The sequence below is a fragment of the Physcomitrium patens genome, chromosome 12 (genome assembly GCF_059467195.1).
Source record: "Physcomitrium patens ecotype Gransden chromosome 12, ASM5946719v1, whole genome shotgun sequence".
In the NCBI taxonomy this organism is placed as follows: Eukaryota; Viridiplantae; Streptophyta; class Bryopsida; order Funariales; family Funariaceae; genus Physcomitrium; species Physcomitrium patens.
In genome coordinates this window covers 11645881-11671619 of record NC_143421.1, presented here as the reverse complement: position 1 = coordinate 11671619, position 25739 = coordinate 11645881, and the positions used below count along the sequence as shown (strand labels likewise).

Genomic DNA, 25739 nt, shown 5'->3' with positions numbered 1-25739 from the left:
AATGTGCTTTTCTTGATTGATTGAGATTCAAGCAATCCCAAAGTATTAAGAGAATAACATGTAAGCATGTATGTATGTAAGTCAAAGTTGTTTTCCCTTCTAAGAAAGAAGAATGATAATATATTTTGATTATTATTGCAGGAAAAAAGAAAAAAGAAAAAAGAAACAAAGGAAACAAACCCATGTAAGAAAACTACCCATGTGGGCCTGGGAACATCGGTGTGCACAATAGTGATTGTGCATATTCAGATCTTAAAGAGTAAGGTCAACCCCTTGAAGATTTTGAGTCATCATACATGTATATGTCCACATGTACTGTTTCCTTTACAAAAAATGATAACTAATACTGGTTATACTTATTTGCACAAATTTAACATGATCAAAATATTAAACTTGTGTAATGCTCACAGTCAATAGTTTGTGTAGGCATTCAAGTAAAAAATGAACAAGATTCAGTCATTGGAGACTTGAGCATTTCTTGAACAAGGCTACACAACAAGGTTTCAACACATAAAAAATCAAAATCAAAATCATAACAAAAAATGTAAAAACACATTATTAAAATAATACATATGTATGTAAGTCAAAACCCACATTGAATGTTGATGGTCTTATGAATCTGACTCTAAGAAAAGAAAAATGAACTAACAAAACCATGATGGTCTCCCACCATTCATGAAGGTGGGTGCATGAAAATGAGTTCCTGTCCAAGCCTGTGCATAACAGAAGTGAAACACATGGCAAAATAGACACTTAGTACCCACAATCAAGACAGATTGTTGATGTAGTGAAGGTCCATTATCTACACAGAACTGGACAAAATTAAAAAGAAGATGAAAACCTCCAATCAAACAAATCAACGAGAAGCAAAAAAGAGGAAGAAAGACGAAGAAGAAAAAGAAAAAGAGAAACAATGAACGAACGAAAACTAAACGAAAGCACGTGCCGACGGACGAAGAGTAAGAATAAGTGGCAGAAAAGGACGAAAACTGTGTCCATCTCTGTCGTTAAGAAGGAACCCATCTCTGCCCCGATCCAACGACCCTCAATCACCCCCAAAATCCGGGAGCCAACTCGTATTATGAAATCAGCCGCTTAGAGAATTGCATCAATGCTTCACTGCGTGAGACTCTGAAAAAGGTAAGGCATGCGTATGCATGACGTCACAAGAGAGAGGGCCAATGGCCTAATGTCTCTTTCCTTACTCCTCGAAGTGGAAACCAGCGGACCATGGTGTTCCCGATTATAGCGCCCTTGCCATCCCCAGGTTGACAAATGGCAGGGATCGATTGGCTCTGGTAGTGCTGTTGTTCCCTCATCAGTTTCCCATGTTCACATAACGTTCCCATTTGGCTTTTTCACTGTCAATTAATTTTTATTTATGATTCCATCATGTTCACATCATTTGGATATATTCTTTTTACAGTTATATATCTTTAGCACACGTTTTTGCAATGCGGTGTTTTATTCCGAATCTTTGATGGTTTAGTTAGTGTTCTACTTTTCTTTTTCAGTTTCTACACATTTTTTTAATTACACACACAAATTTTTGATTCCGAACTATGGATTTTAGATGTGAGATAAGACTGTGAAAAGGAACATGTGTTTTATGTAATTCCATCTGCTTTGATTCCGCATTGACTATTACAATATTCACAATCTAAAAATTTATGTCGCACACGTAGTAACGGAATTTACCCAGAAGCAGCAATCCCTTAGGATATCAGGGTTTCACCATGAAATGTAATCTTTATCCATTTCTTTGGAGAAAGGAAAACACACACACCATATACATATAAATCTCCTTCTCCTTCCTTCCTTCTTTTCTTTACTTTCTCTGTTTCCTTTCCTTTCCTTTACTTTTAATGCAAGACTCGACGTGGCCACATGGCATGACTGAACATAACGGAGCAATGGAACTGTGCTGAATATCATCTATCGAAGAACTGCTCGCTTTGCCGCGTGTTGTTCATCGACCCCCCGTTCTGTGATCCACGACTGTCCTGGCATTGGATAATTCCCCTGCGGTCATAGGAGGTGGAAGGATGTGACAGGTGACCGCACTGCTTGGTACATAACCGTGTGGCAGCCAGTACCAGTACAGGTGAGGAAGGGACCAGAGGAGAGATCGAGAGAGATCGAGAGAGATCAAGAGAGAGCCCGTGAGGAGGGCGCATGGAATTCCGTTGTCAGATCGGCGTTGGCTATGTCATCCCTGTCAAATGAATTCTGACAAAGTGATACTTCGCGTGACCTATTTGTCATGAGCGCAGAGCTTCCTTCTGCTGTTGCTGTGGGGCTGGCTGCGCCTTGTGTTGCCTGTAACAAATTCGCAGGTGAAAGGAGGCTTTTGCAATGCGCAGCCAGCTGTTGCAAACCTGGCATTCGGATATCCCGTTTCCGTCCAAGGTTTGCAATGGCTCGAATGTCTCTGGTTGTGACAAGTATAGAACCTGGCCTTGGAAGGAGTTTGGTTTCGCAGATGCTTCCACCTTGCGTGCTTGTGCAATATTTAGAAGGTGAGTGGAGTGGGAACGACCTAATCACTACACATTTACATTGTTTCAACATGTCAACTCAACAATTAGATGGGAGCAAGTTTCCGGGCGAGGAAGGACGAAGAGATACAAATTACATTCATGATTTGTCACAAGCTTCTAGCAACGTGCTTGAACTGTAATTGTCCTGATATCCAAGTTCAGCAACTAAATAGTTTTTGTGCTGAGCTCCCACCTATGCCCTTAATGCGGCTAATATGGTGGAGCAGGAATACTATCAGTATATTACGCGTGTTGTAACTATTTGCTCAATGATTTTATGCTGTAATTACTTTGTCTTTAATTTTTAATGGAAATTGGCAATGTTCCTTGTAGAATTTGCTTGTCAGTGTTAAATTTACAGAATCCTGCTTGCGGAAGTTCTGGAATCAAGAAGGGCAACCTCACAGAAACTGACTTTTCCTTTGTTTTTATCAGGACAAGTACGAATTCGCTTCTTCTTGCTCATAGTGTCATGTATCTGACCAGGATTACCTTCTGTCCTTGTTTGTAAGTATTTTTATTTGCTAGACCTGGCTGCTCGGACTCTGTCAGTATCCTGGAGTTTCATTTTGCTTGCAATGCCCTGAGAGCGCTCCCTGTGCTGGTGGCTCGCCACTATCATTCTTCCTTTACAGAGACTTTCACTGCATGAGGTTCTTCGCTTGTACCATGTCTCTTAAATAAAAACTGCTTGATGAATACAGCCAATAGACAGTGTAAGGCAAGCAATACAGAAATAGGAGATTGATGACATAGTGTCAACGTGAAATCCACTACAAGATACAACTTGCTCAGAAGGAAGTTGAAGATTAGAACATAGTTTTGGAGAATATTGGTGAATACACATGGAACTTCAAAAGCATTCTATCTCTAGTCTTTCATTCTATCTCTTAATTATAGAATTAGTAATTAGAAAATCACTTTTTTCAATGAAATCAGATCTATTTCCACCAAAAACATCAATCACTCACTCTCACTAAATGTTTTTTGTTTTCATTTTTATTTTCTTATTGACCTACATTGATTTTTCTAGATCTTTTCTGAATGACATCTAGCTTGTATGAAGCAAACAAACGTTTCTCTTCAGTTTTGGAGCTGTTCGGAACATGTTTCCAACTAGATTATTGACCCAACAAGCTCAAGCTGCTTGCACCACCGCCGTTTTCCAACCAAAGACCACCAGCCGAAGATTTGGTGGGAACATCAACACTGCCACCTTGCTGTGTGGACTCACGTGTCAGACTAATCACATTTTCCAACTAATGGAGAGATACGTAATACTATGCAGCAGGTTTCTAACGATGGCGTTTCCGCCTGGTTTCTCTGGAAGTAAGCTGTTTTCTCCCACATAAGGACAACAGACAAGTCCGAATTCAGAACCCAGCGATCAAGGAGGCTGGCAGAATCAAGGGACCATGATCGCAAACAAGCATGTCAGGTACTCTAAAAGAAATGTGCAGAATGACATCTAGATAAAAAGAACCCATATTTAGCTCAAATCTAGAAGAAACAGAGAGAGAGAGAGAGAGAGAGAGAGAGAGAGAGAGAAGGTAGAGAAAATCAAACAAGAAAGACAACCCAAATAAACAGCAAGCATGTCATCCGAGTAAAAGTTGAGGCGAATCAATGCAAGAACATATGATAACACAAAAAATGTCATGTCAAACTTTGATCGAAATAAATTGAAATCTATTTAACAACAAGCTACTGGTAAATTTTGTACAAAGCTTTTGAACTACAGTAGTCCTCGCCGACGTTTGTAATCATTCACAGTTAAAGTCAAGCTATGCCGCCGCCCATCGTTTTGCTCAACCTGCTCACACGAAAACACACTTATGCTCAGAGCGATGAATGGACACTATGCCTCATTTTAAAGTTGAGGGCACGGAATGCTAGGTAACTCCACACTTGCGTTCAAATTGAAACTGAACAAATGAACCGAAGTTCAAGGATCCGCAAGAGTTATTCCATCTCAATGCAGATACTAAGAGGGTTGAACATATTAAACGAGGGTCAAATACAATAAAGTAGCACTATTATGAGGTACGAAGCTGCTACACAACCTGAGAATCATCTGGAATCAATAACAAGAATACAGAAGACCTAGGCCACTAACCTGGACTCCACAACTGGCTTCAAGGTGAGCCTTTCGAGCCATGTAGGCCTGCACAAAGGCTTGGTGAACACCACCTGGACCCTTGGTATTCCCAAGCTTGCTTAATGAGATGGGTAACACAAAGTTGTGCAAAGCATAGAGTTTTCTCCTGTCAGCAGCAGCCTGTGATTCGACATGCTTCGCAATTTCGCTTTGTTCACTTGCCTTAATACCTGCCTTTTCTGCCCCATCTGTAATAGAATCATAGAGACGATTAGGAATACTAGGACTAGTCATACCTAAAAGTCAACAAAACTTGCCCTACAGCAGAAGAGAGTGATCAAGAGAATAGAGGGAACTTTGAAGAGAAAATTTGACACCGCGAAGAAAAACTGGTCATAGCCAGAAAAAACTTACTCCGACTTTTGGGACATATTTGTACATATATACCACCACTCTAGACTCGTTATATGGACAAACTTACAAAAGCTGCGTGAAGGTGAGATTTAGTCACAGAGCCGTTTCTCTCCTTTCTGAAATTGAAGGTGGAGGCGGGTTTCTAATACGAATCAACAAAAACTCTCCCTTATACTAAGAAAAGGGGGACAAATGCAGCTCAATTGTAAATTCACACTTACCCTCTGCATTGCTGCCTTCAACCGTCTCTTTCTCCTCCGTCTTCGGCTGTGACTGATAATAATTTTGACTGCGAGTCCAGCGGCGAGAGAAAGGATCATATCCTGCATCACCTTCTTTGGCAAAAGTGTTGACCGGCTTCAACATTGACGCATTCTTGAAATTCTCCATCCTGCATCCTCAAACAAGCTGTTCCATTAGTTCCTTACCACAACCAAACTACTCCTGGTGACAACCGAATTGAGAATCAGAAACCAAGTATCATTTTAAATGCTCAAAATAGTATTCAGAGATGAGCCAGTACTTGTTCCGCCGATTCATTTCTGCCAATGCCATAGCCTTGGCATCTTTGCTCTTTACTTGATTGGCAAACAATTCCAGCTCCTTTAGTCGTGACTGCAACTTCTCCACCTCAGCATGTTCCCCCTTCGATTCCGCTATGCCCAACTCTTTAATCAAGCGGTCTTTCTCTAAAGCAACATTTGCTGGACGAGAAGCGGCCATTTTCTTCTCTTGCAACATTTGCTTGACAGTAGATGCTGAATAAACGAACTGGTTAACCTTTGATATGGCCGCCTTCTTCTCCAATACATCTACCTTCAGAGGTCTGCGACCCTTAGCATTATCAACAGCTCGAAGGTAATCACTGATCTCTTTCTCTGAAATTACAATCGATCCAAAGTTAGTCCTTGGTCTTTACAAAATGCTCATGACGGCATAGCCAACTCTTCAATTATCTGGGAAGGAATCAAAATTCTAAAGTATTCCTTCTGAGAATAACTGCTGCAGCTAGGATACGAAGCACTATATTACGTGACCTAGACCTTGTCATGAAGAACTTACGTGAAGCTGGCTGATCAGAAGCTCGAACCATCTGCCACCTTGCTGCAGTAGATTCGTCTCCCCAGAAACAATTGAGATACTTGTATGTCATAAAATTTTCAAACTTATACTGCTTGTCCGGGTCCTTTGCGTCGACGTTCTTCACTTGGCACACACGATATATGCTTTGGCCAGAACTTGAAACCCCGATACCAATCCTAACGAAACAGCCAACAATAATTTCCTCGAAGAAAGGCTCCATAAACCACTTAGCAAGCTTTGAACGTCTAATTACGATGTCTTTTATTTCATCCTCTGTTGCCTCGGGCTCTCCCTTATCCTCAAGTTCATCGCCTGAGCCGCCCACATCGCTACGATCGTCATCTCTCTCGCTATCTCCATCGTCTTCACTCGGAGGATCTGATTCACTGGAATGTCCAAGTTATATTAGATTTCTTGTAAGTGAAAAAAATTTAAAAATTAGTTTCACATTGGTAGAACACAACAAATTAATCACACCAACTAACATTAAGGATGCATGAGATGTATTCTCATCTCAAAATGGATTACCTGAAACTCATACTCTGGCTGGGTTTTTTTCTTCCGGGAGAATGGGCCTCCCGGCTAGGAGTCATGCCCGAATCACGCCCCCTCTTTCGTAATGAGCTAGGATCTTGGGCCTTCTGCCTCCTGGCTACAAGCTCATTGAGAGCATTCTCCTTCTTGCTCCGAGTTCCTTCCCTTACTGAGGAACGCATTCGAGACGATGGGGGACCAAGATCTCTTTCTCGCCTATGATTTGGTGTCGAAAATTCAGCTTGTCTATTCCCTCGACTTTTCCTCAAAGCAAGCCAAGTGTCTCGCTTCTCACTACGATCAGCCAACTCCATCTCTCGTTCAAGCTCTGTCATTTGCGCCAGATTATGCCTGTCTTCTTCATCTCTATACAAATCACTTCCGTAGGAAAATTCACTATTATATCCATCATCTCTTGCACCGTCATCTCCATCTTTCTCGAATCTGCAAACGCGAGGGACCATCAAACTCAACTCAATAGGATCATACAGAAGGTACGCATTTCACGAACTTGTTATGACGTTCATAGATGAAGACATAGCATTTTACGAGGCCAAGCTCCACATTCGAAATATCACAAATTCGAATTAGCCCCACAAATCATCACAAGATGGCTGCTGATAATCTAACACACTGTGATATGACGTAAACGGGAAAACCTAGCACGTTCACGCAAATTTGAGTGCCCTAGTGCACATCCAGACGTTATAAAGGAATGACGTTCTTGCTCAAGTCAATTATGGCTGCTATGCCCCAATTCCAAAATCAACATGTTCAAGCCTAAGGGGACTAATAACTGCATTGTATTATCTGCCTTCACTGGTTTAAAACACAACTTAAGTCAAAGTGCAGCAGGAATTTGTACCGCTTTTTCAAAGGCATTTTGGATCCTTTCGCCTGCTTGCCAGAGCGACCCCCTCTGTCGTCGAATTCCTCGTCATCTTCATCATCGTTATCAGGACTCGAGTCACTACCGTCGTCTGAGCTCATCGACGAAGCTCGTCGACGCTTAGTCGGTGGACCGTGAGACCGGCCCCCACCGTCGCCCCCCTTCGGCCGCCCTGCAGCCTCCAGCAGCATGTCATCTAACGAAAAGTCTGCCATCGTTGCTTCGTTTCCGAAGCACTAAGAAAGAACAACCCCGCCTCTCCTCCAATTCTTAAAACAACAAACGCACAGCCAATCCTGTGAAACGAGATGCGTCCGACACAAACAAACCCTAATCCTCTACCCCAAACTTCAAACTCGACCGTTCGGAAAACTGCGAGACAAAGCACACTTCAACGAGCTCCAGACGCAACTATAGCGATGATATCCTCGCAATCAATCTTCACACAACGGCGAGAACAACAGCAACCATCCATCCGGATTTGGGCGAGACAATGGCTGCCTTACTCCGGGAAACGCTTTCAACAAGAACATCGAACTCTAATGCCAAAGCCACGAACTGCACCGATGTGAAGAACCCTGTTCTCACCGACACTGTGCCCTTCGCTTCAGTCCACGTCGGACTGCCACGTCAGAACTGTCACTGGGAGTTGTCCAATGTGGGGAGTTATTGGGAAAGGAAGGAGGACGCGTTCACACTGGAAAAATCTTATGTTCATGGAGGTGCTCACTAATAAGTGAGAGGATTTGAAAAGTGAACTAAACTAATTGAGAAGTACTATATTATTTGTTTCTAAACGTGATGTACTCTTTCACTTATAATATGCTCATAAACCAAAGAATGTCATGGATACACTATACAGGAGACTAAACAAGAAGTTGAACAAAAGAGTTTCAATAAGAAAGCTAACAAAAACTTTATTAAACCTAATGAGTACAAGATCAATACCAAGAGAGATGAATTATAGCTCCAAGAGATGTGTTGTTGAGATTGAGGATCTCCTCAGTCTTGATTCCAATATATACTAGGTATTAAGAAGCTTCTCAAGAAGTTTTCATATCGCTTGAAGATAAAGTAATCCTAATAAGCTTCTTGAATAACTTCTTTAATCCTTCTTGAATTTTTTAGAACTTATTGAAATATTTTAAGAACCTTCTAGAAATATTTTAAGAATCTTTTAGAACCTTTTAAAATCTAACAAAATATTCTAAAACATTCATAAAATCTTCTTGTTGGATGTCCATAACTTCACCTTCTCTTTTAATTCCAAGTTCTACGAAGAGTATCGATTTTATATCTACTTTCTTTGTTATATACAACATCCTAAGAATAGCTTTATAGAAAAGTAATCCTAAAATAGATTTAGATTTTTGAAAATAGTATTGATGAAATTCTTGTATCTTTTATGATATATTAATTAGATTTTTTTGCTTGTTCCCACATATGCTCATTGATATTGTAACCATGCCAATGAATAAAATATTCCAACTGGCCTTTTTTTTGTCAAGAATGAAGGATCTTTTCCACTTCATATTCTACATGATTATCTATTTCAATGGAAGGCAATGATGGTTCTATTCTTCTTGAAATAGTTAATTCTAAATAAACCTCTAAGAGAGAAACATGAAAGACTAGATATACCTTCATAGATGTAGGTAGTTCCAACCAATGAGTCATTGAATTGATTTACTTTTGAATACAAAATGGCCCCAATCTTTGGTAGTCCAACTTATTACAAGGCCAATTGGTCTTAATATTTTGTCAAAGAAGCCATATTTTATCTCCAACTTGAAGAGTACAAAATTCTTTTTTAAATTTGATATAAGATGCTTTGTAAGAATCTTAAGTTGCTTCTAAATGGAGCTTCAAAGTTGTTTGGAGTTGTGATAATTATTTTGCAAGAACTTTAACTACTAGATTTTCATCCTTTAATGTATTTTACAAATCAAGCTTTGGATGATAATCATAATTGGAGTAAAATGGTGTTTACTAAGTCAAAGCATAAAAAATACTATTATAAGAAAACTTTGCTAAAGACAAATATAAGGTCCAATCATCTTACTAATAATTGATGGTACATCACAAATACTACTCCAAAACTTCATTGATTCATTCTATTTGACCATATGTTTGATAGTAGGAGGCAAAAGAGAATTTGATATCTACTTTTAATATATCAAAAAAAAAATTTAAAACTTTGATATAAATTGTGGTCCATGATTAGAAATGATGTCATTATATAAGCTATGATGTTTATATATATTATTAAAAAAAAGCCTTGCCATTTTTTAATTTTTTAATTTTTTAATTTTTTAATTTTTTTTCTTCCAATTATTACTTTTTTGCATGAGACAAAATATGCCATCTTTGTAATTTAATCTACTATAATATAGATAGTATCAAATGACAGCAGATTAGCAATGAAATCCATTGATATTGGAAATAATGGTCACTTTGGAATTAATAGTGGTTGTAGAAGTCTATAAGAATGATGTCAATAGTTTTTGGATCTTAAATACATATTACACAAGAAGACAAAGTTCTTCACAATCTTATACATTTGAAGCCATAAGAAATCTTGAGATATAAGATCTAATACTTTATTAAACCCAAAATATCTTGCAACTCAAAAATCATAACGAGATTGAAGCACATAAAGTCACATTGGTTTTTTTGGAATATTTAAAAGATCTTCTACAAACTTAAATGTTGTCAAGGCATTGTTTGATATTACAAAATAATGAGGCTTTAACTAATACTATACCTATTTGTTTAAGTAAACTTGAACCAATAGGTGTAACCATAGAAGTAGTACAAAAGAAGATTGGAGTTGTAGTAAAAATTGCCTTCAAATCTTAAAAAACCCTTTGTGCTTGAGATTCTTATTCCAATTTGTCCTTGGATGTCAATTAAGTGAAAAGACTAATAACTTGGCAATAATTCTTGATAGATATTCAACAAAAATTAGCAAATCCATGGAAACATTGTACATTTCATATTGTCTTTAGAATTATCCATTTTGTTACAACTTGAACTTTCTTTAAGCCTATCAATAAGTCTTTATTAGATATAATATTTATATTTTTATATTTTTAGCTAATAAAAAAATATATTTTTAATTTTACATATAATCTTATATCTTGTAACTTTTACAAGACTATTCTCATATATTCTTTATATTCTTTAAGAATCTTGAAATAGATTAAGATATCATCAAGATAATAGATAACAAATTTATCTAAGGATTCTCTAAAAATATCATTCATCAAATATTGGAATATAGCTAGAATATTTGTCAATTTAAAAGACATGAAATTACATTCAAAATATATATATATATATATATATATATATATATATATATCTTATCTCAAATGTTTTCTTTCATTCAATTCTTTTTTTAATATGCACCAAATTGTATGCTCTATATAGATCTATTTTGGTATAGATCTTAGATTGATTGAGCTACTTCAATAGTCCTAATATTAATAATAATGGATAATAATTTTTCAGCGGTATTTTTTTTGAGGTTGCACTAATCAATACACATTTATAAAGATCTATCTTTTTTCTTCATAAAAAATATTGGTGCACCTACTGAAAATTTGGAATGCTGAATAAAATTCTTTCTAAGATTTTTGTTGATATAATCCTTCAATGCCAAAAGCTCATTTTGTGATAGGTTTTAGATTGGGCCAAATGGTGTTTGAGCCTCTTTTTGAAGTTCAATGGCATTATCATATGGTCAATTTTTTTAATAATATATCACCATTCTTATATTTGAAGACATCTTAAAATTTCTTATAGTACTTTAAGATACCTACTAATAAGTTTGCTTCTTCATAAGTTGGAGTTGTATAAAATACAAATGACATTTCTTTCTTAGCCATCTTCATAAAAGCCTTTGCTCCAAGAAATAAGAACTTTTTTATTGATAATTTCTTAATAGGTTTTATCCAAAGGAATTTTATAGGAAATCCAATCTTATAAAACCTTCAATTTATAGATGGATTATATCTTTCTAACCATGAAAGTCCTAAAATGATAGGATTGCATAGGATTCTAATAAAATTTAAATATTATTTTACTATAATGGCCTTCAAATAATATTTCTAGTAATATGGTTTTATGAATAATATTGCCTAAAGATAAAAGTTGATCATCTATTACTTCTACATATATAGATTTTGACTTTTGTACTAAAATAATTTTATGAAGTTTGAAAAACTTCTCATCTAAAAAGCAAGAATATGCTCCTAAATCTAATAAGATATTTATTTGAATTTTTTATTAGCCAAGAAATAAAAGTATAATAAAACAATAAATAGATTGAGCAAAAAAAGAGGGACCTTGATAAATTTAAGATGTTGAAATATCCAACTACACAATCCCTATTATAGATAGGCATCTTTATTTTCATGTATGATTACACTCCTAGTCTTAGTTGTATGTTGTTTTTTCAAAAAAAATTCCAAATTTGTGACCTTCTTCATTATAATATAAGCATAGGTCTTATTAAAATCTATGTTTTTTTTCTTCTATTATAAGAGATTTAAATTGTATTGCATCAATTTGCATATTCTTAACTCCAAAGTGTGGAAGTAATGTATTTATTGAAGAAATAGAATATAAATTTTGAATGCATTGTTTTATTAAAGTCTATAAGCATTAATCTTCATGGCATTGAAATAATTGATTATTACACTTAATAGCTTGATTGATAGCTTTAATGAGTATTTGAGGATCAAGTAGTAATAATAATAATAATAGGTCTTTTATATCATGCCTTAGTCTCCAATAGAATTAGCTCATAAAAGCTTCTTTATCTCAATTAATGTTGTAAGCCAATTGCTTAGAATCAGATATATAAACTGATACAAAGTGTAATCTTTAATATAATGAACAAATCTTTGTTGTTGCCCATTGAGCCTTGTCATGTTCTTCAAATGCCTCCACAAATGCTTTTAAGAAAGCTTCAAAGTTATTGAAGATTAGACATCTTTTCTCAAATAAAGAAGAAAATTAAAATAAGGCTTGTCTTATGACCAAGGTTCCAACTCAAACAACTCGCAACTCTTTGTTGGATAGTGCTCATGTTGTAGAAAAGTCACCAATCAAATTTGGTTACCAGATCTTCAAAACTTTGAGCGTATGCCATCAAATTTTTCTGGAAGATTAATTCAAGGTTCCTTACATTATTGAATAGGTAAATTTTCTTATTGAAGTATATGTGCCATCACCTCCTTGAATGTAGAAGCTAAAGAAAGTGGCTGCATCCTATGTTGACCTGCTCCAAATCTTGCATTATTATGAAATCTTACAATAAATCCTTTAATTTCAATACTTCAATGGATTAAAGCATCCAAAGTGTTTATAAAAACATCTAACTTAGATTTGAAAGATTCAACCATACCAACATCTTTACCTCCAAAAATCTTGAAAAAAAAAAAAAAAAACTAAAAAAAAACTAAAATAATATCACTTTAGAAGAGAGTACTCCACAACCTTTAAAGCACTTAAATGCCTTGAAGAAGAAGAGTAATCCACACTCTATTAAGAAGAATTAAGCTCTAGTATTGATAAGAGGGTAGTCTTGACAAACTATCATAGATATATTATTTAAGAGACCAAAAAAAAATTTTGAACAAAAGAATTTCAATAAAAAAGCTAATAAAAACTTAATTAAACCTAATAAGTAGAAGATCAATACCAAGAGAGATGAGATAGAGCTCCAACAGATTTGTTATTGAGATTGAAAATCTCATCAACCTTAATTCTAATATATATTAGATATTAGGAAGCTTTTGAAGAAGTTTTCATATTGCTTGAAGTTGAAACAATCTTAAGAAGCTTCTTGAAAAGTTCTCATGTTGCTTGAAGATGAAGCAATCCTAAGAAGTTTCTCAAATAACTTCTTTAATCCTCCTAGAACTTTTTAGAACCTACTAAAATGTTCTAAGAACCTTCTAAGAATATTTTAGAAATCTTTTGGAACCTTCTATAACTTAACATAATATTCTAAGAATATTTTAAAATCTTCTTCTTGAATGTTTGTAACAAAGAAAGGCCATCTAAAAATAATTTATAGACTAAGCAAGATTTTGAAGAAGATGAAATATAATATTAATATTTATTCACTTGGAGATCTTAGGCAAGTTCTTTTTATTTATTTTTATTTTTATTTTTATTTACTTACTTTGTTTTTTTTTGTTTAATTTAGAGATCACAAGTTTAAAAAATATGACAATTCTTCAAAAAAAAATAGCTAGATGAAGGTTGCATTTCAAAACATCTCAAAACATTTCAATATTGTTCATTATACCAAAGTAAACTAGATTATGAAAACTTGGTTGTAGAATTGAGAGAGATCAAATCTAAGACCAAATCTTACTAGATATTCATCTTTTTCAATAAACTAAGTTTTTCTAACTATTGTGCATCTTTATTGTTGTTAAATTATTTATCAAAAAGAAGATTTTGTCTCCCATTTGTGGATTAAGTAGTAAAAAAGTAAAACACTTAGTATAGATTGAAACTTCCATGGATAAAAATTTATTATGTTTTGCTTATTTGCATGTCCATTTTGGAAGTGGTTTTATAAAACTTCTAAAAAACAATATGATAGTTTACAAGATTGGATCTAATTAAGATGTTAGTTGATACTTTGATCTAAGTCAAAACCTATTCAATAGATAATGTTGGTATTTTGTCTACAAATAACATTCTTAATAATGAGAAGTATTTCAAAAAAAGACATTTATTTTTTTATTTAATTATTTAATTATTTAATTATTAGTTTGAATGATCATTATTATAAAATCAAAACAAATATAGTGCATAAAAATAAAATTATATGATAAGCAATTTAAGGTTAGACTTGATTTAATTACATAGGTTAGAGTTGATTAAATTACATGACATAACAAAGTAACACACCTTTTTTTAAAATAGAAAGAAATCTGAGCTATAATAAAGAAAAATTTGATACCAAAATAAAATATTATTCAATTGAAAAACTAGTTATAGTTAACTTTGAAGTATATTATAATAACATGTTTTGAGTAATTGTAGCCTTTTAAGACTAATATTGTTATAATTCCTATCCACCTTGCAATATGTTGAAAAAAGAACCCTGAATAAAATCCAATTTTGGTGGATGTTCTTAACATAATTTAAATACTTGCCACAATTTCTTAATTTTTTTATGAAAGTCTCAATTAATTACATGTTCATCAAAAACATTAACCATTGACATTTTATTGTAATGTTTACCATTCTTTTCATAGAAATGTCTTTAAAATGATTGAAATGGTCCATGATTTTTTGTTACATATACATAATTTATTCAAATCATATCAATTGACTTTTAAGAAATAAGAACTATATATCTCTTGTATAAAACAACTCAAGGGAGATATATCAATGGGATAAACCAAAGGAGACAAAAACTATCTGTGATTGGCTGCATATTTCATTGTTTCTATCAAAAGTGAAGCAATAACTCAACTTTTAATCAATTAGAGATCAAAATCTACATGTTGTTGTAGATTGCTGAGAGTAGCACCATCAGATCACAAGGTATGGAGCTTGGAAGCACCACAACATGGAATAGCATGGAACACAGTTGAACAACATGCAACAATTTCATGTCATATGAAGCTTCAAACAAAAGATTAATTTACAATACATAGTTTATAATGTTTTTTGTGGCAAGGGCACTGGTTTTCACTAGTGTGTATATATATATATATATATATATAGATGTTATTTGCAATATAATATACAAGTATATCTCTGGTCTTCAATATGTTTGACCTTACTATTGTAAACATGTATATTGCATCCATTAAGATCATTGTCTTCGACAATACATTTTTGCCTAAGAAGACTTTCTTATGCCTTGGTTATTTAAAGTGCTGTATGCTTATTCTTGGGTATCTTTCCAAATGCCAGCTGTCATTCTCTGCATTGAATATTCCTATACATTAAGTTCTTTATATTAGAAATCAAATTGCATTTTAATCTGTAAAAAATTTTTGCAACTAGATAAACATTTGAATTGGTTACCAAAGTTTTTTGCGTCAGTACTATTGTCTCATAGTTGCACAGCGTCAACTCGTGATAGACAGAAACACTGGAATTTGAATTGAAAATGTTTTTTATACTGCATGAGCTTCATCACATTGAGTATTATTTGCATTTTTCAAATCACTTATAATCAATACTTAAACAGTTTAGCCATTCACGATACAATGCTGCAAGCACAATCCAGATGTTCAGGTTTCACCTTTGAAGCCAGCATTGATTATAATCTTACTCAAAGGAGTACCTATGTGAATTAAATGGTTGTCACATTTTCTCGACTCAAACACCCTTTCAGCAGCGTGCCACTCGGAACGCTGTACATACCAAACGCAGGGTGTACATGGCGAAAAAAAAATATGATGAAGAGAATACCTAAACTGTTTTCGTAAGTATATGCTAATGTGGTTCTCGACTTAGTAAGCCTATCTGTCACAAGCCCCATGGTGGGTAGTATAATAGGAAAAAGGTGTGTTATCTTATCCTTGGAAAAGAAACCTAGGCGTTGCAAGAACTGCTGCAGATGAAAACTAACTCCGAATTTCACAACTACAGTCCGTAGATAGATTAACAAAATTACTTATACAAAGGCCGCTGCACAACACCTCAATTGATGTATAATAAAGTTCGTAACCAAGAAATTCTGACCAAGCCTTGCATTGGTCACAGGTTAGCATGTTGGCAGCCACTATTCTGAAAGGGCAGTGCTGTAGAGACGTTTGATATTGGGGCAGAGACCACGAAATGTAGCCAAACTAGCGAAGGTAATCTGCGATCAAACTTTTACTTCAGCTATGTGTCTAGAACATCGTTTCAACAAACACAAAATACTACACAACCAGAGGGTAATTATACGAAAGCAGGAAAAAATAAAATTACGCACCAAAAAGCAGAATACAGGAGCAGTATTTAGCTCAAATCCCTAGTCGTGCAAAGGTTGCATGGACTGGCAAGTTCCTCAAAGATCCATCATTAAAGCATAATGCTAAACTAAGGAACCTGACAATGAAGTGGGACCCTCACGTGAAACAGAGATCCTTCAGAGATCATAGGACATTCCTTTGACACCGGAAAGATAATCCACGAAGCAGAAGAGAAACTTAAGCATTTGCATCATACCTTAGTACAGTTGCGAAGATCTAGAGTCTCTAGCATTGTACAGCCCTGAATGCCAACCTCGAGCACATGAGACTCAATTCGACAGCCCTGCAAACACACAACAGGTATATAAGTTGCAAACACATAATTCTACAGCATATGTTGACTTGGATGTCAATGCGGTTCAAAATTGCTAGATTGAAAGCAGTACAAGGATTTAGGTCAGAACTAACCCCCCTCCCCCCCCCCAAAAGAAAAGATGAAAAAAAAGATAATAACCTTTTCTGCACACCAGTGAGCATGCCAGGAGCAAATTTGATGGGCAACAATAGAACCGAATAATACAGCAACTTAAGCATTATAATAAGGTTCGAAATTGGAAAGAGAGTAAGCAACTTACGTGAAGAGAGAGAGCTATGAGGCGGGGACAATCCAAATCGAGCAGAGAGAGTGCAGCACAGTTGCTTAAGAGCCCACAGACAACATCCAGACATCAGAAAAAATCCGGCTCCTCAAACTATCAATAATATTGATACATATAAGATGGCAAACGCATATCACTTATAAGCTGCTATCGCACAAGTGCTGGAGTAAATCACTTAAGTCAATCCTAAACAAAAGATCAAATGATGGAAGTAAAGAAGAAATCCCTGTACAGCTGAGCGAATATGAGATATCGTACCTCAAATTAAGTGACACGAGGTTGGCACATGCAAGATAAATCTCCCGGATATTATTGGAGAGCGACAAGTTGATGATTGAGAGATAAGGGCACGTCTGTGCCGTTATCGTGACAGATCGAACATTATGGCAGCCAACACAACTTAAGCTCTGCAATGCACGTTCAGGGGTAAAAGCCTCAATGCTATTCCTGTTTCCAACAACCACCTCCAGTGCAGAATTTGCATCCCATGCACCGTCCTGATCCACGTCCGAGTCAGCTGTAACTGCATCCGTAGAAAGAGTGTCCGTTCCATCAATAGGCTCCAGAAGGCCACGCTGGGAGCAAAGATGGGCCCAGAAATGGTCGGTCACATTTGCACAGCCATTAAGGCTTACGTGAACCAGATGTGGACAGTGAGCAAGAACATCCTCGATTGCCCTTCGACCCAAGCTGCCATATGAAAGATCCAATTCTTGAAGTTCGGGAAGCTTATTGCCGCCGTGCAAAGCATCCAGAGTTGTTTCCTCAAGATACTTACAAGCAGATAATCTCAAGACCTGGACACATACGCGACAAGTTATTGCATCAAATCTTTAAAATAAGAGAAATTATCTAGGTAAAATAAGAGAAAGTAAATGATCTACGTTTGCCTTCAACTTTTTAAGACAATATAACAAAAATTATATAAAAACTAAAAGTTATATGTATGCAACACTTGAGACCAGGAGAAAACAAGAAAGCGAGAGTCCAGAGAGAAGGGTATAATTTTCAGACCTTTAGACGGGGACAAGCTTCAAAAATTGGTGACATATCAGTAAGAAAAGTGTAGGAGAGATCAAGGACGGTCAAGTCAACTAGCTTCTTCAAAGCAAAGAGCCCCGCAGGACCAACAAAGGAGCATGCAGCCAAGACAAGTTGTTGTATTGCTGGGCAAGCAGAGGTTGTGGTCGCCAAGCACAGATCACCCAATTCACTGTCAAAAGCATCAGATAGAATCGATCAGCTGAGTATCGTAATAAATCCCAAAAATATCACCGATGTCACAAGGACAATTAGACATGCAAGTGGATTAAAAGTAGGGAGTGATCCTTGCTGCAAGCCACCACGTACCTGCAATACGAGGCGTCTAATGACGAAAGATTTGGACAATCAATGGACGCTTGAGACAGAATTCCACAGCCCCGCAAATCCAAGACTGACATTTGATCAGCCTTAATTACTAGACTTGTCAGATGCGGGCAGATGCCGAGATTCAGAGACAGTAATCCAACTGGAGCGAAAGAGGCAACTACCAGCTGGTTACATCCATCCAGGTGAAGGTGCTGAAGTCCAGGACAGGACAGATCAAGTGTTAAAACTTTTTTGCAACCTACCAATGAGAGCTTCTCCAAAGAAGCAGTACGGAGCTTCACGCTCACCAACCCCTACACAAGCGTAATTCTAATAAGAAATCAGAGAATATTCGAATATTTGTACAAGTTAAGCGTCACCAAGTGCTTGGAATGAGTGAACGGAAAATAATTACTAAAATATATCGGTTTAACGTGAGGTTCTAAACTAGGATATGAGAATCTCAATTATAAGGAATGAGGAATTCGGTGAAAGGGAATTGATTTTGCACAGAAGAAACTCAGTCAAATTCAATACAATTAAGGAAAAAGGATTTACGGGACCAAGGGATATGGGAGGCTATACATCGCAGTTGTCAAGAATCAACGTGTTTAACTTTGGACAGCCACCCCCTTCGCTGAAAACGTTGCAGACTAGATCCGTCAGGGATTCACATTCAGAAAGGTCTACAACTTGTAGCCAAGGGCAATGCAAAACAAAGCTTGCCAAGCTAGACTGATTCTTCAGGTCTAGAATCTGTCAAATTCAATGACAACACGAAAATTTAGTAAAATTGACTTCAATTAAAACGGCAATTTGGTACACAAATGAAAATGTTCACCTCAAGCAGACAGAGTGATAGTCACGTATCAACTTCATGCTAAACATGTTATCTTACAATTATATATAGCTTAGGACAGACAGAGAAGAGGTTACAAGCCTTACCGGCAAACTGCTGGAGGAGAGGTTGATGCGGCTAAGAGCGGGACAATTGGTGAGGTCAAGGGAAACAAGAAAAGGGCTGCGCAATGTAAGCTCCACCAACCTATAGTTTTAGAAAACAATGGTTAGAGAGTGCAATACGATTTATTTAAGAACCTGCTTCAAATACGAAGTGCCAGCATAAACCACACATTTAGTCAGCTAAGAGAATCAATCCTAATTAGTTAGATGGAAACATCCATCGGTAAAACATTTTATCACACACCCTCGACTAGGAGTACCAATCCAACCTCGCGAAGTCAACGAGTAACCTCCAGAACTTTATACTGTTAGTAATGTGCATACATGAATACAGACATGGAGTTGAATTGCAAACATCATTCTTTGAAATCGATGTATTTAGAAAATTCTAGAACACGACATATTAGACAGATTAACATTAACAGCAGGCTTGCGAAAATCCTAAATCCCTCAGGACCACGAAACTCGAAGTCCCAGAGCCAAACATGCAAGCTAAATAAGGTACATCATATCTTAGAGGAAATACCAAGAAGCACTGTACATGAAACAGATCTTCAACTTATTTTCTATTGACACTCAACAAGTGGTAGAAATACGAGAGTGTACTTTTTATTGTTAGCCAAGCTGATGGATCGCAAATGTGGCAGATCGAGATTCACCGATGTGAGCAGCCAACAACAGTCCATAGCCAGCACCTGATAAAACTTCCAGTGAATCAGACAATTTCTATGTCTTCTGTAAAAATAAATAAATAGTTGGCTCTTTTTAACGTAATTCAAATGCTCTTCAATACTTTGACAGACTGCAGTTCCGTAATTCAACTCTTGGAAACAATTCTAATTATCGAACTTTCTCAATCAACAGATTCTTCGAAACATCAAGGACATGGGAATCATAGAACTCGGGATTTTAGTTATCTCCAATCGATCAAATGACAGACCATTGAAAGAAGCAGTAATATGAACGCAGGGATCCAGAAGTTCAGAGAGCCAACCATACTGAAACGTGAAAATATCAAACCATCACGTCGATTATGAAGAACATAAACTAGGCTACTTGAAAAAAGATCATACCTCCAGCATTATACAATGTGAAAGAGCAGCCATAGAGGAGGCGTTGATGCCCTCACAATTCTGCAGCCTCAACTCTGTCAACATAGGCATACGCACTCCCTGCCACATGGAATTATCAAAAGCAAGTAACGTCATTTCCTCAGATGAAAAATCGAAACAAACTTCTCTTTCAAGGAAGTGGAAGAATCGGAAGAAGAGGATTATACTGTGACTAAAAGCGAGGACCATCAGGTAAGTAAGTTTGCCGTTTAGTGTTCAAATAGGAATTGAAATACGAATCATATAGGGTACAAATAGTGTCCAAAGTTTACCAGACCAAGATAATTCCGACATATAAAATGATTTACCTCGAGGGAAATATTGGGGCAGTGAGAGGCATCCAGAATCTGTAGATATGTGCATACAAGGGAAATCTCGCGAAGAGTGTCATCCGTGACATACGCACAGTTTGACACGTTCAAACATGTCAGAAGTGGACAAGTTATTGCAGCAGCACGAACTCCGGCATCTGAAAGCTTGTGACAAGATGTGACATCTAAACTCGTCAGAAGAGGACAATGCAGCAGAGCAGAGGCGGCCCCAGATTGCTTCAAAGAGAGTTTCTCAAGTTGTGGGCACCTGTTATACAAAAACTACGCATGAGCAACAAGAAAAGCCCGAACGGAGAGAATCAATACACAAGTCTACAGTGAAGATAACAATTGAAGGTGAGGCAGGCATACAACCCGTAGCAAGTGTGATCAAATGTAGAAAATATAACCTGACGGAAATTCGAAGGACCCGGCACTTAATAATTTGCAGTGAAAGTAGACCTTCATGGCGTAGATGCACTTCTTGAGCACCTCCACTTCCCAAGCTGGCATCCGATATGCTCAGGGTGCGCAAGGATGTAGAATTGGAAAGTGCTTGGAAAAACGGCTCATTTAGGAGATTTCCACCCAATGTGAGCACCTCCAAGTTTCTGCGACATACGAAGAAGACATTTCAAGAATATAAGCTGTCACTTTGTGCCAACTCGCTGCAAGTAAACAATGGAAAGTTAACGTAGACAATACAAACCAAAAAAAAGCGCTGTTTACCGTGAATAACTTCCAGCCTTTTGGCTATGTTAGAAGTTCAAATAGACCTAGCAGTACATTCGGTCACTAACTTGTAGAGCCTCAACAAGCTAAGAGGGAAAAAATCTCAACTTTTTCAGGTGAAGAATACATTCAGCACATCCATTAAAAATAAGCGAATGATAGCGTATTTATCTGTAGATGTTTACTTAACAATTAAACCGGACATACCTGAGAGAACTCATAGCATCACGAACTCGCTCTTCTTCAACATTGGCTGTATTCTTCAAATGCAACTCTGTTGCCCTTGGATAACGAGCACAAAGCTCCGCAACTGTATATATGCGCAAATAGTGGTTATACTTGAATCACTTCTTTACTTTCATATAAAATCACACGAGGTTGAAGAGAACGAACACCACTAATTAAAATTGGTACTACAGTATACGAAAGCAACTCAAAAGAGCAAAGAGTCCAGAGAATGACTGAAATATATGGAAAAAGTCACAACTCATGTGGAGAAGATGATACCTTGCGCATGTGTTACTTGGCGATACTCAAAATTTAATGATTTCCAAAAATCCTCGTGAGCACTTGCTGCACGCCATTGTCGACATACCATGGCAGCGTGACAGAGGGTGACATGGTCCAGAAAAGAGAACACCTAGAGGAGCAGGCACAATGTAGAACTTCGCTTAAAGACACAAGAATCTAAAGTAAATATCTGAATTAAACATACCAACTTTTTTAAGATAAATAAAAAGGACAATCAGACCCAGATGTGACCTTGCTTCTTCTCATCAAATCATATTTCAGATCAAGAAAGTGCACCTTGAGAAGCAAGTCATCGGTTAGACCAAAGCGGAGTTCATTATCATTCGCCTCTTCGACATTTTCATCCTTATCCTCATCTCCGGCATTGTCAGTTTCCATACTATCCTCACGTCTACCCTGCAACTGAGATGGATGATTAAAAGAGGGATCTAAAGATAAGCCCTCTCTGGGAAAGCTTTCAAATTGTAATGACTGACGGCTAGATGAACTGGAGTAGTCTATTGACGATCCGCCTGCCATGGCACTTGGAGGATGTTGTCGCCTGCACACGGAAATTGGGGCATTGCTGCATAAGTGCTGCATTTTGACGATCTTCTAAGATCCTGGTTCAGTAATCACCAGACCAGTGGCCCTCACAAACTACAATTTGTGAAACAAAAGTGCTAAATTAAGTCAGGTAATGATCTTTGAAGTCGATACCATGTTGGCGTTAGAACCAACGACCACTACAAATCATAAAAACATGCTTCAGCTAAAAATCTCCCGAGGTAACATCAACACATCATGTGACCAAATCCGCCCTGATATCACGGAGTCAATAACAGGAATTGTACATTGCAAGTACTTACGAGAGGAGAGGAATAAATTTAGCACGTTTGCGATGGAGATGAATCTTCTGTGGTGTCGTGGGGTCCGGCATGAGTGATCGTGCATTCAACCCAAGACGGAAGTTTCGATTCTCTTGACTATTTGATGCGTCCAATCTTTGAAAAGGGGTTTCTTCCACAGATGCAGACTCATGTACTTCATTCTCATCGTAAAACATTCCCTGCAGACGTTAGAATACAGCAATCAACATTACATTCTCTGTATGTAGCCCATCTCTATCTTGAGGCTTTTCACTAGTATCATCAAAGATAATTGCTTAAATACATAAGAAAATAAGGCAAACACATGCAAGACATAAAAGCTTGTGTGTGTAACCATGGGAACTGTGTCCCTGGCTTCTGCAGCCTCACTTACCAGAGATTCAGCCTGTAGGACCTGATTGTCTGTGTCACGTCTCCAAAAACGAGGGCTGTGGGTCGGCGAGACTGATAATAGGTCAGAAGACCATTGGCCTTTAAAAGTCTGACGGATACTACTAATACTTGATTCGTTAGGCACTGAGTGATCAAGATCAGTTAGAATTTCTTCATCTTGCAGCACGATTCTGCCTGATTCTGTAGGCTGGTCCACGTCCCGGGATTCTTTCCTGCTGTTGACATGCCAATCAATGTCTGACAAAGCCTTCGGTTTACCACCTGCGACAATTTTTAAGCATGAAGTATCATCATAAACATATTTCAGGTACAGTGCAGACAAAAAAATTACAACATTCTTAATGCTGTAAGTGTATAAACGATACACTGGACAGCAAGAGCTGTTCCAAACAATAGAGTCTTTCAACGAAAACATATTGCTACTAAACTGTGAAAAAGACTCATAATAACTGACATGCAGACGTGACGCGGCGAGCTAAACTGAATGATTCCACACGAATCACTGTAGTAAATAGCAGAATTCGGTCGTGTGCTCACCATTTAAGGTCTCGGGTCGAATTAGTAGCCCATCAGCCAGCCACATTATGCTGCCTAGAGTATTGTCGGCGGCCATTCGAAATTATGTCGCCAAATGCAGTAACGATGCTCAACTCCAAGTCGACACGAATATACAAGCCGCGCCGTCTTAGAACTACAGATACCACATCGAAATTTCTAGAAGTGTTACACGACAATGAAAGTACCAAACATTGACGTAACAGAAAGTCTGAATTGTAGGTGGAGGTAGTCAATGAACCTAAGATGCCGCATGTAATATAATAAAATGTTGCACTAACCCCAAAAAATTAAATCCTTCTCTCAACTGCAGAAGCTGAACTGACCGTTAAAAAAAAATGGTCCTCTACACAATCAAGGTATGAGTAAAAATTCCCCTTAACGCAAACCAAGAAAATGGCTACCTATCGTAGAGAAATCACGAGGAAAAAATAATCTTTCCAATGAAATGCACCTCATCCACACAACTGAAACGCATAATACGAAGAGGGAAACTTACGACATCCAGCTTCTTCCAGCTCCTGAAAAAACCCAGAGCAGAAACCAAAAAGAGAGCCCTTCAGTTGATAAGAGAACGCGGTATATCATCACCCGTCACAACATCGGCGGATCTTCACAACCTCAGTTCGGATCAAAAAAGGAAGCAAAATCCTTTCCAAGGCAGGGCAAGCACACTGCTCTACACCTGCATGATAACGGTAGGCGTCATCGAGAGTCCCTCACAGGGGGGGGGGACGCTTCTGTGGACACACACAGCCCTGAAAGACCCTTACAAACACACTCTTCGCCCCATGCGAGATCTTTCACTCGTAGCAATTCCAATACAAACAAGCGGTGCCGAGAAAACATGCAACGCAGGGCGAGCGATTGCGCGCTGCTTGGAAATGCAAAACCTAATCCAACGCTGAAACGCCGTGTCGGCACTCTTAACTCTTGTACGATTTTGCATCACTACTTGACATTTGCTCACTACCACAATCAAAAAAAAACTTCGACGAGTGGCAGTCTCTTAAAACCCCAAAAGCAACCCACAGAGTCTCGACTCCTGGGGACAAAAGCTGCCGCGTCTCCAAACGCCAAAAAGTGGAATTCCCCGCCTGGCATGAGGGCAGGCAGCGGCAACACGCGCAGGTGTGGGGAAATTCTCACCACCCACACTCCCACATTCGCAACTAATCTCAAATTACAAATTGTACCCACGAAAGGATTGCTTCCAGCAAATCATCGGACTCGTCACACGATGTCACATGATCGAAAAACTTACCCGCTCAACTAATTGCTTCATCAGATTTAAGCCCTACGACGTGGCTACACGTAGAGTTTGAACGTTAGACCTCCAAAGCCCTCTAGGAAAGGCTTCATTTCATCTTCGCCTACAACAAAATTCTCTCCCTCGCGTACGCGCGCTCCGATCAACTGCGGCACAACCAGTCATCTCCCTGTTCCGAAACTCTTCTGCAGCTGGCGGTGATCATTCATTATCCCTGGGGGCAAATCACGATGGGCTTAGATCGGCGTAATTAAATAAACAAACCTCGGGGCTGGAAAAAAAAAAAGCTGCCAACGAGAGACCAAAGTTCAAATGCTGGACTATGGCTCTTCCAATCAACGCTGTAACCACCCACCTCTGCCATGTCACCTGCCATGTCACCTGCCAAGTCACCTGCCATATCATTGGTCACGTGTCACTCGGATCCACGTCAGATCTCCCACCACGAGTGAGCTATTACTTTGCGCACAACTTATCAATACAGGAAGTTA

The 25739-nt window shown here is 37.6% G+C and overlaps 2 protein-coding genes and 1 long non-coding RNA gene across 6 annotated transcripts; all 3 read right to left on the bottom strand.

Annotated features, from left to right (window-relative positions):
• Window positions 1-4153: 4153 nt before the first annotated feature.
• LOC112289164 (protein RTF1 homolog) lies at window positions 4154-8102 on the bottom strand. Its single transcript, XM_024534133.2, has 7 exons — window positions 7535-8102; window positions 6664-7113; window positions 6115-6521; window positions 5576-5930; window positions 5274-5443; window positions 4657-4886; window positions 4154-4353 (listed from the first exon to the last, which is right to left on the bottom strand). The coding sequence occupies exons 1-7, from the start codon at window positions 7771-7773 to the stop codon at window positions 4276-4278; spliced, it is 1929 nt and encodes a 642-aa protein (XP_024389901.1). The 5' UTR covers window positions 7774-8102; the 3' UTR covers window positions 4154-4275.
• Window positions 8103-15353: 7251 nt separating this feature from the next.
• LOC149988035 (uncharacterized) lies at window positions 15354-15753 on the bottom strand. The gene is made up of 2 exons (XR_016505808.1): window positions 15626-15753; window positions 15354-15521 (listed from the first exon to the last, which is right to left on the bottom strand). It is a non-coding gene; the product is annotated as an uncharacterized LOC149988035 (long non-coding RNA).
• Window positions 15754-15839: 86 nt separating this feature from the next.
• On the bottom strand, window positions 15840-25497 carry LOC112289784 (F-box/LRR-repeat protein 15). 4 transcript variants are annotated; one of them, XM_090254887.1, is made up of 20 exons: window positions 25243-25497; window positions 24478-24663; window positions 23961-24114; window positions 23404-23684; window positions 23010-23209; window positions 22438-22702; window positions 22138-22270; window positions 21838-21940; window positions 21309-21509; window positions 20896-21166; window positions 20549-20647; window positions 20082-20170; window positions 19458-19557; window positions 19098-19268; window positions 18513-18724; window positions 18177-18375; window positions 17421-17959; window positions 17139-17202; window positions 16760-16846; window positions 15840-16409 (listed from the first exon to the last, which is right to left on the bottom strand). In XM_090254887.1, exons 3-20 carry the CDS (start codon window positions 24034-24036, stop codon window positions 16329-16331), a joined length of 3171 nt encoding a protein of 1056 aa, XP_090111013.1. In that variant the 5' UTR covers window positions 24037-24114; window positions 24478-24663; window positions 25243-25497; the 3' UTR covers window positions 15840-16328. The 4 variants fall into 4 exon arrangements, with proteins under 4 accessions (XP_090111013.1, XP_090111012.1, XP_024391131.1 ...); XM_090254886.1 differs by having other exon boundaries at window positions 18513-18826; window positions 25243-25461; XM_024535363.3 differs by lacking the exon at window positions 25243-25497 and having other exon boundaries at window positions 18513-18826; window positions 24478-25159.
• Between the last annotated feature and the right edge of the window lie 242 nt (window positions 25498-25739).